General features: G+C 36.7%; 1 protein-coding gene across 4 annotated transcripts in view; it reads right to left on the minus strand.

The window, feature by feature from the left end:
- Positions 1-10,076, minus strand: part of rdgA (retinal degeneration A) — a 168,662-nt gene extending 158,586 nt beyond the window's left edge. For 2 of the 4 annotated variants that reach the window (XM_090407090.1, XM_090407089.1), the window contains exon 1: positions 9,319-10,076. In XM_090407090.1, coding sequence (XP_090263216.1) covers positions 9,319-9,497 — 179 coding nt within the window. In that variant the 5' untranslated portion in view covers positions 9,498-10,076. Of the gene's footprint in view, positions 1-8,960; positions 8,994-9,318 lie in introns of those variants that run through there. The other 2 variants (XM_090407092.1, XM_090407094.1) reach the window with 2 other exon arrangements.
- Positions 10,077-15,326: the final 5,250 nt, after the last annotated feature.

Genomic DNA, 15,326 nt, shown 5'->3' on the forward strand with positions numbered 1-15,326 from the left:
AAATCAGTAATAAGACCACAACTCACTTATGCATCACCAACCTGGGGGCACACAGCTCAAAGCAACATCAGCAGATTACAGACGATCCAGAACAAATGCCTAAGAATGGCATTTAATTGGGACTGGAGGTTCATGAGAAACCTCCAGTTACACCAGGAAGCCAACCTTCCAGATATCAAGACCTACATGACAGGCATTGCAGAAAAATTCTTCACAGACAATCCCCCGAATCAGCTAATTCAACAGGCAGCAAACTACAAACCCTCAGATCATTTCAAACATAAAAACCAAAATCTTCCATCGCAAGATAAAGCTAATATAGCTTAGAATGCTCATAATGAGGCGGGTAGAGGATAGAGGATCAAGGACTCGGTCCATCTCCCAATAGTTCCAAGTAATAAAATGCATACCCGTGTGATGGCCAGGATAAGAATAGCCCCAATGTAGCTCATGCATGTCGTACGAGGCGACTAAAATGGGTACACTGGGAGGGTAAGGAATGGCAATGCTGTAGCCAATGAAGTTATAACTGAGGCTCGGCTATTGTTGTTACCCTCCTGCCATGATCAGAGCTTTAATAGCTCAATAACCTTATCCCTACAGTGTCCTCTACGGATAACTGGGAGGATGAAAGCATTCTTGCTTCGCCCCTTTAAGCCACTCCTTATAAGGATAATAAAATGCTACTTCTTTTACAATGTTTGTTTTTCATGATCAATTGACGCAAGCGTGCTTCTATTCGGTACTTAGAGTAAGATAATTTATTACCTGTAGGTGAAATGCAAGTTTAAATTGGTTCTTGAAGATGGTCAGGGTTATCTGATTGGAATAAATGAAGGGAATTTCGTGATTGTGCACTCCGGTCGAGGTACGCGTGAGAGTAATTGCAATGCTATTAGGGAAGAAAGAAGGGTGCGGCTGTTAATGTGTACTTAGAGGACAGAACAGTGAGAATATTAAATTATAGCGCCGATTCAGAGTGTCAGGAAAGCGGTACGCGGGGTCCCGAGATGAATTAAGTATATTGTATTTATGCTACGATCGTTTCATTTCACTCAGCTGAAGTGGTAAAGAAAGTTTCTAATTAGAAGTATCTGAAAAGGGGAAAGCTTTTAATTGAAGAAGTTTAATTAATTATATGCTTCTGGTTATTCGGATTTCAGTTCAATAACCTTCCTATATAAATTGTCATGAAGATGGTTTGAATACCTTCATACATTAAAGAGGTACTCATTACAAAAAAAAAAAAAAAAAAGTGCCAGTAAATGGCGATAGGAAAAAAAGGTACTCAGAATTATAGCAGGTGAGAGAGCCCGGGTCGCCAAGGGGATAATAAAACACTCAGTAAAATAGTGTGGCGAATAATATCAAACAGGTTTCGAGTTTGTTTGTTTTTCTTTTTGTACCAAGAGTGTCTGAGGGATGAACTACACCGTTTATATTCATAGATATGCGAGATATTTAACGTTGTAATCAAGTGTCCAACATTTACTAACCCATTGATTTTCTGGATGTTTTCCATAATAGAAGTGTTCTGTCGGTAATTAAGACCCAAGAGGCCTTTTGAAGGATCGATAGTCATGAAACAGTTTATTAAATTCGAAACATACCAAAAGAGACGATGTGCAGCTTAATAACATCGGATAAAGACATGCTGATACATTATGTGGTCTGGTGATTTTAACTAGCGTGCTTTTTTCAACAGTATTTGTTAAAAATACAAAAAAAATGAAAGTTTTGTTCTCATTGGGAGGTCCATCAGGGGGATTTTTATAAAAAATCTGAATGATTACATAGGATAGTTAAAAGGTTTTGTCACTTGGAATGGCCAAAAAATTGACTATTTTCTTTTGCATTTTTATTACGAAGACTTTCAGTGCAGGTGTGGAATATTTTGCAAATCACCTGGATGACTGGATCCTGTGATGTTTTGAATTCGTGTTAGAGAAGTGATTATGACATAATATAAACCAGAATTTAAGTTAAGAGTCAAGCAAAGTCCATAAAGAAACGAAAGTCAGCAAACTAATCTTCTTAGTTCCTATACTCAAAAATTATGGCGATTCTATCCATTAAAAGTCAAACCTGTCTTACATTATTACTATGGATAGGCTAAGGAGATAGAAATTCTATGAAAATTTATCTAGAAAATAATTAATCGTATAATAATTAATCATAACGCTAATTACGGGTATAGACCATATTGGAAATATCCTTTATCCTTTTTTTGAGGTCTACCCTGCCTTCTCTTTCCAATTGGCTTATATTTTAGTAATGATAATTAATAAAATAGATAATCCAGAAAACAATTTGCTAGCTTGGTTGGGTCGAGTAATTAATATTTCCGTTGTCCAACCAACAAGTTATGGGTTCGAATCCCGCCATAGGCATGGATCTTTGTGATTGTCATTGGCCGGTGTGAGACACCACCATGCTTATTGGACGTCTAAAGCGACTTCAAAAAAGTTCCATGTTGGATTTCTAAATCATGGATTTTCATGAGCCCATTTTTCTTGTCAGTTTAGATCTGCGTGCCCTGTTAGTAGCAAAGAGTTAAAACCCTCAAATCTCACTTCTAAGCAAGTTATCGTTTCTATATCACCTTAGAGCAAATATATTTCCCTACTTTCAAAAATATTCTGCATATCATGACAAATATTACTTGCTTTCCATAAAATTTATTTACAGATTTATCCGATTTGATCAAGTAAGAAAACTAAGAAAGGTTCCCTACTTGATGATAGAAACGTAGATTTTTCTAGAATACAACTTATGATGGGGTTGAACCTGTCAAGTCTGTTATGAGTTTGTGATAAAACAAGAGGGAAAAAAGGAAGAATGGGATGAGAAGAAAGGTAACAAAAGGCAATGAAAAATCTTTGTGTTCCCAGACAGTGTTCCAAGAACTTGCTATACAGCTAGGTAGTGGCTCAGTCATTAACGTGGCGAGGTTTACGATCCCCGGAGATACATACTGCTAGTAAACTCCCTCCCCAGCAATGAACAGCAGCAGCAAATGACGGACCCAATAAAAAAGCGCAGTTATGGTACATTAAACAGACTTCTCCGACAGCGAACTGTCAGAAAGGAGGGAATCCTATTTCTGGAATGTCCATATTGGCAGGCGCCATTTTCCATGTTGGAAAACCTTTATGGACATGATATCGAAGAGGAATGTGCCGGCTCCAACACGCCGAGTATTTTAATTAAAATATGATGCTAAAAGGATTCCAGTACGCGAATGCTCCTTCGCTCATACTGTCAGTTGATTCACGCTCGCAATTAGCATGGAGTCAGCTAAACTAACGAGAATTTAGGGATACACAGTCCCAGAGCAGGCTACGATGCATTAATCACGGTGGATGAGATAAGAAGCGATCTCAAACGAGAAAGCCATTTAACCAGAATTAATATACTACTTTAACAATAATTTGATTTTAAAAATATATAAAAAAATGTTTTATGTAATGATCAGTATATTTTGATTAATAATACACTTATTTTAATAAAATTTTGTAAAAAAAAAAAAAAAGTGTATTTTAATTCCCACTCCTTAAAAATAAAGTTATGATTGCCTATTGAAAGCCAGTACGACAGACTGATGTGTACTATATAGTTTTTGATATGTAGATAGATTTTGTATTTGAGTGCGATTTCGGGAAAGTAAGCTTAATCGATGTTGGTCACTGCTAAGCGACGTCTTCAAGAGTATGTACTGTGCTACGCCATTCATTTGACACATTCTGATAAATATCGGTATGCTGCGATGGCAACAAATTTAAGCGAACATTTCGCCTCGCGCTGTTGTCTCCACGACCTCAATCTGATATCAAATCAAAAGAGACAGAGAGATTGGTTGCGTGAGAGAAAGCGAGACGGAATCTTCCAGCCATCAAATTTAGGCTGTACGGTCGTTTAACACGTGCATGAGAACAAGCAAGTGGCGTGTTTGATCCCCATCCCCCCCCCTTTAAACAGAGGCGATTTCCGAGATTGATCGCCAACTAGTAATTGCAAAGATTCAGTCTTTAAAACCAAGTACAATAGACGGTACTTCCACATTAAAAGAGTTGCATGGAGACGCTTTAAGCTCCTATTCTCTGCGTGTGTGAATCAGGCACGTTTATGACATCCAGTTTATTCAGGATAATATAATATATTGGAAATAATTGAAACATTGTTCGTAGGAGTGCCATCTAGCGGATTTACGATGTAAAATGTTTTCTTTCTGCATCTTTGGGCAGCGCGTTCTCCTGCAAGTGTTAAGCACTTGTTCCCCACACGTAGATCCCTTATTTAGAACACCTGTCATGTTGTCTACATGCCTCGCTGGTTCAACTGCGACTAAACTGACAACCCACGTGCATCGGCACCACCCTGAAATGACAAGCGAGAGAGCCAAGACTACGACAAAGTTTCTTTCCCCCACCTTTCTCACAGTACTGAGAAGTTGATATCCACGAAGGAAAGGCCAATAACCCGGGCATTTAGTCGTGTTATTCGGGAAGGTCAACACAAGCTACCCAGTGAACCGTTAAGAGCAAAGGTGAAAACACGTGTTTAACTACTGACCTGTGACACTTCATGTATTGCCGCGTGTTATAGATGCTATTCGTAGCCGTAAGGAGGAATAAATCAAACGTGTTGTTACAACAGTTCCTTTGATTCTTTCATAACACTGGATTCGTTCCAAAGAACTATTAAAAGTACGTACACCACATGTCCTAAGAGTTTTGCTGTGCGCTATGCATATTAGCATCTGTAACGTATTTGAACTAACACCGGTGTAACGCGAAATGCAACTCTTAGATCAAAATAGAACAATTTCAGTATTTCGAGTGCAAAAAAAAAAAAACACTCCATAAGATGATTGAAGTTAAAGATCTGGGATTGGATAAGCATAAATTTATAAATTATAATTGTTAATGTTGAAGTGCATTTTAAAATACGATGCCAAAATCAATACACACTTCGCATTTTCATCAATACAATTCAGGAGTTTGGAGTCCAAACTTTGAACACCTACGAGCATTGTACCCCTCCATGTTAAAATGTCTGAGATGGAGTTCTAGAGCGGCAGACAAGCATAAAATACGACCAGATGTTCCAGAGCTTAGTCTGTGGGCTAAACGAATAATCAGCAACTCGCAAGTGTTTCGTCTGCGAAGAAGATGGTCCCAAGTATATGTAGAGAACACAGTAACTTAAACAAAAATTAGCTTGGGGGGGGGGGGAGGTGAAGAAGAATCGGTATCAGGTGAAGCTTCTGCAAAACAACTGACTCAGCACAAATTTACTCCATATCTGAAACACTAAAGGAACAAATAGAAAAGTCGCTAAGTGATGATATGCACAAAGTTTGAGGCTTCTTTACAGATTAATCACCAAGTTATTAAGGAAGAAATTATTATTATTTTGTTTACAACAAACGATCCCACACACACAGCAGTTTCTTAATGGGGTGGAATTCCGAAGCATATTTTAGTAAAATAATAAGAACCATTTAGAAGCGCTTTTCGTGGTTATTCGCCCCTTAAACTCCAGGTCCGATAGTTGCTGAACCCACTGTAGCTATTTCATTGTCGAGAGATTTTCACTAAGGGAGATACGAGATCGTTCGTTTGCACAGTTCAGATCAGGCTGTTTTGGCAGATATAATACACTATCATATTTGCCAACGCGACTAGTATTTTAGGTGTGTAAAATAATGGGGGTGGGTTCTGGCCGGTTTTGTGGAATGAAAAACCCTTTCATCTCCATTAAAGTCCAGGTACCTTATGTAAATTTTACCTTCAGGTAAAATTTACATAAGCATGTGCTCTATATTCGAATCTAGATCTCTCCATCGAAAGTTTAGATCCAATACGCGATAGATCCAATGAACTTCGGTAGCTTGACCATCACGAACTGCAGATTTCATGATATTTTGCTCTGTAAATATCAGCCGTTCTTGCGTGTTAGAGGCTTATATTACTGACTCCAAAAAAGTGTAATTCGCTGTTAAATTATTGTCAAGTAATTCTTTTTAATGCTTTTAAAGTTTCTGGGATTCCTTGGTTTTTTTAAGAGGAAATCCGGTAATCCCTCTCAAAAAGACCAAACATGGAATATTTTTCAAGCTATTTCAAAAGCTGCAACCTATTGCGCATTTGTAGGATTCTACGTCACTTCCTACAAAAAAAAAAAAAAAATGTTAGATTGAAATTGTATTAAATCAATGAAAGAATATTCAGTTTATTTAGTCCAACAATGCATAAACACTTGGGGATTATCTATTTACATATAACAGACCGAAGGGGTCAATCTACCACAGAAAACCAGAATTCAACAGTCTTGACTATAAATATATGAAAGATTAATTTATTCATTTTTTCTCCTTAATCTAATTTTTTAATCAATAAATCGCTTCTTTTATCCTGGAATGTCAAATCTGAGCATCCTTAAGAAAACTGTCTGTACTCATCATCCCCCTACACACCCACTCCTCATAATTAGGCTGAGCTAGTAACCACCAATGCAAAATTATCCCATTTATCATGTTAATCAGCTTACCAGCCGTGATGACCGGTGATCTGATTAGTTCGATAGAAACTAAGTTTATTAGCTGCAACAATTCCTGAACTTTAGCTGTATCATTATGCAAAGTTCTAAAAGCAGGTACAGATTCAGGCGAGTCTTTCCTCCAAGTATAAATTCATAGCAGTGGGTTAATCTCTGGGTTGCCACAACAGTAGCAATAGTTGGCAAACAGAAAGTAAATCAATTTACATTGTATTTTCAGTGGCTATTGAAATATGTCTGAGAGAGCTGGAAAGAGATTAATGACCTTGGAAAGGTCATCGTGTGCTTATAATCCAAATAATTCTGTTCCTCAGTGTTACTATTGGCTTTCGCGAATATATTTAGGAGATTATACGTTGCACACAACGTTGATTGTTCTTGCGTATGTAGTGATAGCAGATTACAGGGAGGGGGGTTCTCCTTTTCAATATTTTTCAGATAGTGTCCCGTCTTATGATGATGCTAACGAATAAAGTGACACGACCAAATTTTTACCGGTGTGTAACGCGGACCACACATTATGATTTCCATACGTTTACCTTGGGTTTGCTCAGGATAATGTTCAATGAATCAGCTCAGCAGAAAGTACAAAACAGACAAAATACCTAAGAGAACATAATCATACCAGATAATCTTCATAGTCCTGACTTCAACATATAAAAACGTACATTAAAAGTACCAAATCGCTAGCTACTACTGACGAATCATCACGTAATGCCGTTTAAATTTAAAGTTTTGTACTCCCCCCCCCAAAAAAAAGAGTAAGTATTAAATGTATTCATATAGACCTTCATGTAGTGTAAATGAATTTTTTCACATTCGACTCGTCTGGAACTTCATTGAGAGAGAGAGAGGAGAATGCGACTAAATAAAATTTCGTTTCTGCATTTAAACATCCTTACATCTACTTTGACTAAAATTCAAACCTACTTATTAAAGATAGTCAAGATTGACGGGGAGGCTTCCGAAGCCTACTGAACGATATAGTCCTTATAGTCCTTATAAGGACTGGCTTAAAGGGGCGAAGCAAGAATGCTTTTCATATTCCCCGTTATCTGTAGAGGACAGTGTAGGGATAGGATGTGATTGAGCTATTAAATTAAAGCTCTGATCATGGCAGGAGGGTAACAGCAATAGCCGAGCCTCAGTTAGAACTTCATTAGCTACAGCATTGCCATCCATTACCCTCCAAGGGTATTGGATTGAATGAATCAATCACCGCATCTCACGGTCGGTAAAGATAGATCATTAATTTTAGATTAAAATGGTGTATTAAAAGATATTACAATTGTATTCCATATTTTAAAATCAATTTTAAAAATCATTTAAAGTTGAGATTATCATATTAGTTTACAATAAATTTTATTCATATATCTACAAATTTTTTAGAACAACATATGCATTTATGTCATATAATGTCAGTCAAGTGTGCATGCCCTGTTTAAAATACTCCTAATGGGAAGTAACAATCTGTCAAAAACAGATTACTTTTTATGCAACAAGAAAAAGCAAAAAATGAGGGGGAGGAGAAAATATATAGCCAAGAAACGTACTTGGATCTATCAGTCAAAAGATGCACTAAACAAAAACATTAGTGCTAGTCTCTGACGTCATAGTATTTGCAGCACAATATTTTTAGATGAATTGCAGATTCATTCAAAACATATTGCGTGAGTAGTTTGATTACGAAAACAATCTTGTTCAGATGTAAATAAACCACTTATAAAGAATTACTTTAAGGACAGCGATGTAACCATATAGCATAAAATATGTTTGAAATATAAATGCATATATTACGATAACTTGTAAATAAAAACAAAGTTACTAAATATTCTAAAAGTACCTATTGTATAAAGCATATCTCTTACAAACCTTTTCATATCTTGAATCCTCTTAAATTTTATTCAACACAGCGTAAATCTCGTAATGGTAAATTATCGCTAGAAAAAAAAAAAAGGTTATGGAGCAGTAAAAGCAGGTATGATTATCTGGCTGGGATGGGATAAGCAGACTATGAATTGATTTTTACTTATTTAGAATTATTCCGCTTGTCTCTATAGCGTCCAGGTGAACGCGCTGACCAATGCTCGTCCGTCTACAATGATGTACGAATAGATGTATCCGTATTCAACTTGTAACGTTTTCTGGGAAATCGAAAAAAAAAAATTTTTTTTTGGAATTAAATTACCTTCTGCAAATATCTCGCTGCAGTACTGAAGAACAGGAAATAAACAATTCAAGTACATATACATTGCTGTGTCATCACTTTCGAAAACCAGTCAAGGATTTTCCTCCTTTTGTTCTTACCCCCTCAAAAATTCTATTGAATCAAACTGTGGATTCAGATATGATTAAAGAAAAATAATAAGCAGCATAATAATTGTTTTTTTTTTCCTTACCTCATAATATCCTGATGTGTGGGTAAATATTCCATTTGGAAATGCAAATATTTCCCGTCATATCTTTTCGCGGTTTCTCTTTAAGGAAACGGATTACGTGTTATTCAGTCACGTGTCTTTAAGGAAATGCATATTCTCCAAGAATCATTGTTAAAAGTTGGCGTAATACCAAACACTTTCTCGTTTACACAGAACCAGTTCTTTCTTGACGACGGGTGAATAATAAAACTTTTAAAACTAGTTTAAATTGTGAAATAATTATAAAACATAGAAACCGAAAGTGTGGACAAATAAAACAATGTCATAAAACAAAATTTTACAGTCAAATCTCGTCACACACACACAAAACAATTCATACCTTGTATATACCTTTCGAACTGTTGAATCCTGAGACCAAGTAGAAGCCGGTGAACCCCCAAGGTAAGATACACTTTGTCTCGGTGTTCGGTAGAATGCATTTCGGTGACGATAACAGCCCGTAATACGTCGTCCTTTGGTTGCAGGCTTTCCTAACTGTCCGATGCAATAGGAAAACATGCCTCGTTGACGATCTTCCCCTAACGATGCCACCTTGAGTCGTTTAACGTCAACTCAAAGTAGCCTATAGTATGAAAGTCGAGTCTGAACTCGGTAACGAAGGTCGCTTGTAGCACGCTCCGGTTTGTAGTCACGAATCTGGGATGCCGGACGTGCGCTGAACTTTGCTTTGTGCCTCATCGTACGTCTGTCGTATCTCTGCTGGCAAGACTCATGCTCGCTTTTTATCTATGATTGCACGTTATCACCATCATAGCGAAGAAAAACTAATGGGCGGGCTGGGCTGGCTTTTTTTTCCCCTTAAACACCTGTCCAGGTAGCACACGTGGCCCGAAGAATAATAAAAAAAAAGCTTTTTTAAAAAACGAAGTAGCTGCTTGTCTGTGACGTGTAAGCTCTTCCTGTCTTCGAGAGAAATGATGGCTTTGACTTGATTTATCCTCAACTTCCGAACACTACTTGATTGTTAGTCTTGCTTGCTCAACTGCGAAAGAAGAGATAGCGAAAAAGAAAAGAAAAAAAAAAGAACTAACTAAATAAATAAAATTCAAGTAAGGCACCCCCTCCTCTACTGCACATCGCAACCTTCTCCTAAGTCAAGCGGCGGGAAATGTCGACAACCATCCACGTGACTTACATTGGCTTCTAGCCAACGGAAAAGGAATCGGCCCATTGTTAGTTGAGAGACTGCGCACAAAGTTGTTAGAGCTGAAAGTACTGCGCAGGCGTCTAGAAGCTCATAGTACATCTACGTTCTTGTAAATAGGTACCGCTTCAAATCATTTTATGTGGCAATAAAAGCAGCAAATATAAATTATATAAATGTATTTTGCAACATATACATATATTATTATGCGGTATACATATGTTTGTATATATTATACGCCTATAATATATTCTTCTATTCATTTTGATAACATTTTTATAGCTTTGATATCGATAAATTCGACAACCGCATGGTGAGTGGTGTTGATGTGTAATTAATCACAGTAAAGTGAAAAAAAAACGTATTTAGTCGACTGCTTTTAGTTCACTTAAAGTAAATGTTACAATCCGTATCCTGTGACATGCACCCGTCTTTACGCTCGCCCGCATGTAATAAATGAACTCGCTAATTTTTTCCCCGTAATTGAGGTTCCTTTTTTGTCATTTTACAGTTACAGTCAGTATCCGTTACGCTCCGCTCTTCCGGCAACTGAACTCATTAAGCTTTTTTCCCCCCTCCATAATGGTGATAGCCCGCATTTCCTGAATTTACCGACCGTATCAGTAATTCAACTTCGGTTCTTAGATGTCAAAAAATTAAAACAAAGCACGCAATTATTTGTAGATATGTATGATTCCGATTGATTTCTTGTGTCGATAGATGATTTTTGAATCAAGTTTTATTATTTATTCTAAAATTGAAATTTTATCAATTAAATATATATTCCACCATCATAGCGCAACAAGGAGAATTAAAATAAAAATAAAAGATTCAGAAGACAACTCGAACCAAAGGACTTCGTCTATACCGACTGAGTTACGTAAGCTCTAATATATTATTTGAGGTTTCTAATATATTATTTAAAAAAAAAAAAAATAGAGGTGTTCAAATCAGCGTAAATATGTATATGGCAGAATCTGTAGTTCACTTAAAGCAAAATTCAATACAAATCATTGATAGAACTCAACCACGGGTAATGATGATGTAAAAAACTGACTGACTGCCTCATTTTTTTCATTCAACCGGTACTTTCCAGGTTACATTTTTCTCAACTGAAAGTCTTATAGGAGTTCGGAAGGCTTTTTCTTCCGAAAACTCGGGTTCTTTCCTTCTGTATCACATGAACACTATATACAATTAACCAGCAATATTGTAATTGTAATAAGAATTAGAACTCTTTTAGAATTCTTAAGTGAATTTTTATCTTAAGAATAAAATGGTGTATTTATTATTTTGCAAAAAGTTAAGTAAATCTCAAAAAACATTTTGTCTTTTCAGTTTTTAAAGAAAGTTTTAATGATATACATAATATGTTAAATATATTTCTATTTTTGTGATTATTAGTGGGCGCATGGCCGTAATAACAAACTCCTTGAATATGTGGCAAATATAAGAAGAAATTAAAATATTATATAAACTATTGTAACCCTATTCATATTTATTAGCATTATTTTTTTCGCCAGCTAGGGAAATGAAGTGTTTATATCTTCCTTCCGATGCTCATCAATCATTTTCGTTATACAAAGCAACACATCTGTATGAGGACACTAACACATTGTCTCCCTGTATTTGATGCATTCGTTACACGCCTGGACAATAATCAGTGATTGACATAAGCATTATAACAGCTTAGTACATCCTCCATTGACCTATTTTATGTTTACACAACTGATAAATTTTTCTATATTTATCTCCATCAATAGTCCCGCTGACTTCAACACCAGCTGACAGAGACCCTCGCAATCTGAAACCGTCTATTTCGTTATCCCTACCGAAGTAGAAGCACACGAAGAATATAAGTCAATTTTAGCTTCTGGCTATTTTATTTCAGCTATTTTCTTAACCTTTTTTCGTATTGGTTAATATGCTGATGTAATTCTATCCTCAAAATAAAGGGGAGAAAGAAAATGCAAAATGATATTAAAAGTGGACTGCGTGATCTATGCCGGTCGCGCTGTTAAAGTTCAGTCATCTGTAAGGATCGTTATTCTAAAACCGATAAAATAAAAAGACAAATAAAATGGGATTTTAAAATGCGCTCAATTCTAGTTCATTGTTGCTGAAATATATCCGTTGATCCTTTTAAATATTCAAAGTTGGCAGCGTGCCAGCTTTATATGAATGCAAAAGCTAAAACGGTGTAGGCCGAAACCCACATGGTTAGTATAATAAGTTATGTATGAATTCTTCACGAATTTGTTTATATGATCGCTGTGTCACAGAAGAGAAGCACAATGCTTTGAATTCTTAATGAAACAATATTCCATTTATGCTTCTCGTTCTGGAGGGTGAGTGGGATGGGTTTCGTGTTGCACTGAGGTCAGCGGTTCTTTGAACGATCGAAGACGGTACCCCTACACTTTCAGTTCCGTGTATACTTGCTAATCAAATATGAATCGTCATACGAACAAAAAATATATATATATATCGTATGTTTGAATGATAGTATTAAATATTATATTTATTCATCATCATAATTTCCCTATTTATAATTTTACAATTATAAATAGGGAAACCAATCAAAACAAATAAGTAGTCTGTGTACACTAAGATAGGACTTGCAGGTTGTTATGACGTGAAGGAAAACCAGGCTTCTCTGTCATATGCTAATTGACGGATCTCTGATGCAGAGATTAGGAGGAAAACGGGTAGAATATTGCTGATGTATTTCCAATATAGACTTCGGGGTCTGCCTCTTTTTCTTTTTCCATCTGTAGGGGCGTAGAGGACCAGAGCTTCAAAGGGTACAGAGGGTGGATGTCTGAGTTGGTGGCCGAGCCATTTTATTTGGTTTCTTTGAACAGTGCTGACTAGAAGATCTTGCTGGGTTTCATCTAATATAGTACAGTTGGAAATGTGGTCTTCGAAACTTGTCTAAGAAAATCTCCAGGATATTTCTTAGACAAGTAGTTCCAAAGCTATTTATAATATTGGTCGCTGCTTTTGTTGAGATGTTCCAGGTCTGGAAGCCGTACAGAAAGATAGACTGGCTGGTGCACTTGTAAAGACGAATCTTCGTCTCCTTTGAGATGAGGCTCGACTTACATACTTTATTAAGGCCTCTGTGGAACTGCAGTGCTTTCTGTTTTCTTGTTTTAATATCTGTTAAGGAATCTGAGATGTGTGATCCAAGGTATACAGAGTCCTCTGCTTCTTCAAGGTGATCATTTTGATTTATATAGATGTGCCCATCTATCTGATGTTTCAATATCTTTGTTTTTTGGGAGTTTATTTTTAGTCCAAATATTTCTGCGGTTCTCCTAAGGCTGTTGAAGTGGTTTTGGGCATCTGTGATGTTGGAGTCAATGAGGACTGTATCATCTTTAAAGCACAGGTCTTCAAGGTGCATATGTGTATATGGATCTTTGATAAGGATTCCTGATTTAACTTGCATTAATTTCAAAATATAGTCAATCAGTATGATGAAGAGATATGGGGCCAGTGTTTCTCCCTGTAGGACTCTTGTGGTGATGGGAAAACTGCTTGTTTAGTCTCCTTAATATATTTATTAAACATTATATCAATAAATATATAATATTTATTAAACATTATATAAATACATAAATATACATATACACGTGTGTTACCATCATTGGCGTTTAGAACTAAAATCCGTCTTCTTGTATGGTAATATGTAATATAATGACGCAAGACGTTACTGCCTATAAGGGCGAAGCAAAATGCTTTTATAATCCCTGCTGTCTGATAAGGTAACTGTGTAGGGAAAAATTTATGAGCTAAGTGCTCTGCCCAGGTGGGTGCGAGTTAAAGCTCGTCATTAGGAATTAGGATGGTCTTAGGTCTCCTATATTTGGAGAAATCTGATTCATCATAATTTGCTGCTTGTTGTACTAGTTCATTTGGGTGTGAAGACGATGCTGAGAAGAACTTACTGCTGAAGATTGCAGGAAAGAGTAGATGTAGGGGATATTTGTATCCCGGTGAAGTTGGACATTTCTGATATACCATAGTGAGTTTAAGATCATACGGAGACATTTGTTTTGCACTCTCTGTAGTTTGAGGATATTTGTATTTGAGGTGTGACTCCAGGCTGGAGACGCATAAAAATAATAGGTCGAATCATCAACTGATAAACGAGTAGTTTGATTTTGGTATCCAGCTTGCTATTTCTATTAATAAGAGGATAAAGCTGTGCAATGATTTTTGATGCCTTTGTACATGAGGCTTTTGTGTGTGGATTGAAGGTTAGTTTTCTGTCCAGCAGTACACCGAGATATTTGGCTTCTTCTCTCCAGGGAATCTTTGTATTAAATAGGAGGATATCATCTTTCGGAGATATTGAATTTTTAGTGAAAAGCATGGCGACACTCTTCTGCGGGTTTACCTGCAATCTCCAATTTGAGAACCAGTGCTCTAGTTTCAGAAGGGTTTCTTGCAGTTTCTTGGTAACAAGATGCGGTTTAATAGATCTAGCTAGTACAGCTGTGTCGTTAGCGTAGAGGTCAATGATAGATGACATTGGATTGTGCGGTATGTCAGCCATATAAATCGAGAAAAGTATCGGCGCAAGAAGGAACCCCTGAGGCACTCCTGCCAAGATTCGTCGCTGGGTAGATAATACATCATTTAGTTCAACTTGCATTCATTTGCCACTTAGAAATGACCAATGGAATGCCGGCTATAATCAACTTGTATAGTGATCCGAAGTGCCATAGCTTATCAAAAGCCTTTTCTAGGTCGAGAAAAACTGCTCCTGTGTATTGGTGCCAATTGTAACTTGTGGTAATGAACTCAATTAGTCTGTGAATTTGTTGAGTGGTGCTGTGAAACTGGCGAAAACCAAACTGTTCAGTAGGAAGAATGTTTAATTTTTTTACTGAAAGTTGAATTCTGGAAATGATAGCTTTTTCTGCTATTTTGCTCAAATTAGAAAGCAGACTTATGAGACGATAGCTTTGAGGCTGCTGAGGATCCTTGCCAGGCTTATAAATAGGAACCACGTCTGCCAACTTCCAAGCAGAGGGAAAGTGTTTGAACTTGAACATAGCATTTATTATTGTTGTAAGATGGACGATAGCCTTTAAGGTAGCAGTTTGATAACTTTGTTGCATATGCCGTCAGGCCCAGGAGCTATTTCATTCTTTAAATTCTTTATATAAATG

The sequence above is a fragment of the Typopeltis vanoorti genome, chromosome 17, assembly GCF_054136105.1.
Source record: "Typopeltis vanoorti isolate ZY-2024b chromosome 17, IOZ_Tvanoo_1.0, whole genome shotgun sequence".
NCBI lineage: Eukaryota > Metazoa > Arthropoda > Arachnida > Uropygi > Thelyphonidae > Typopeltis > Typopeltis vanoorti.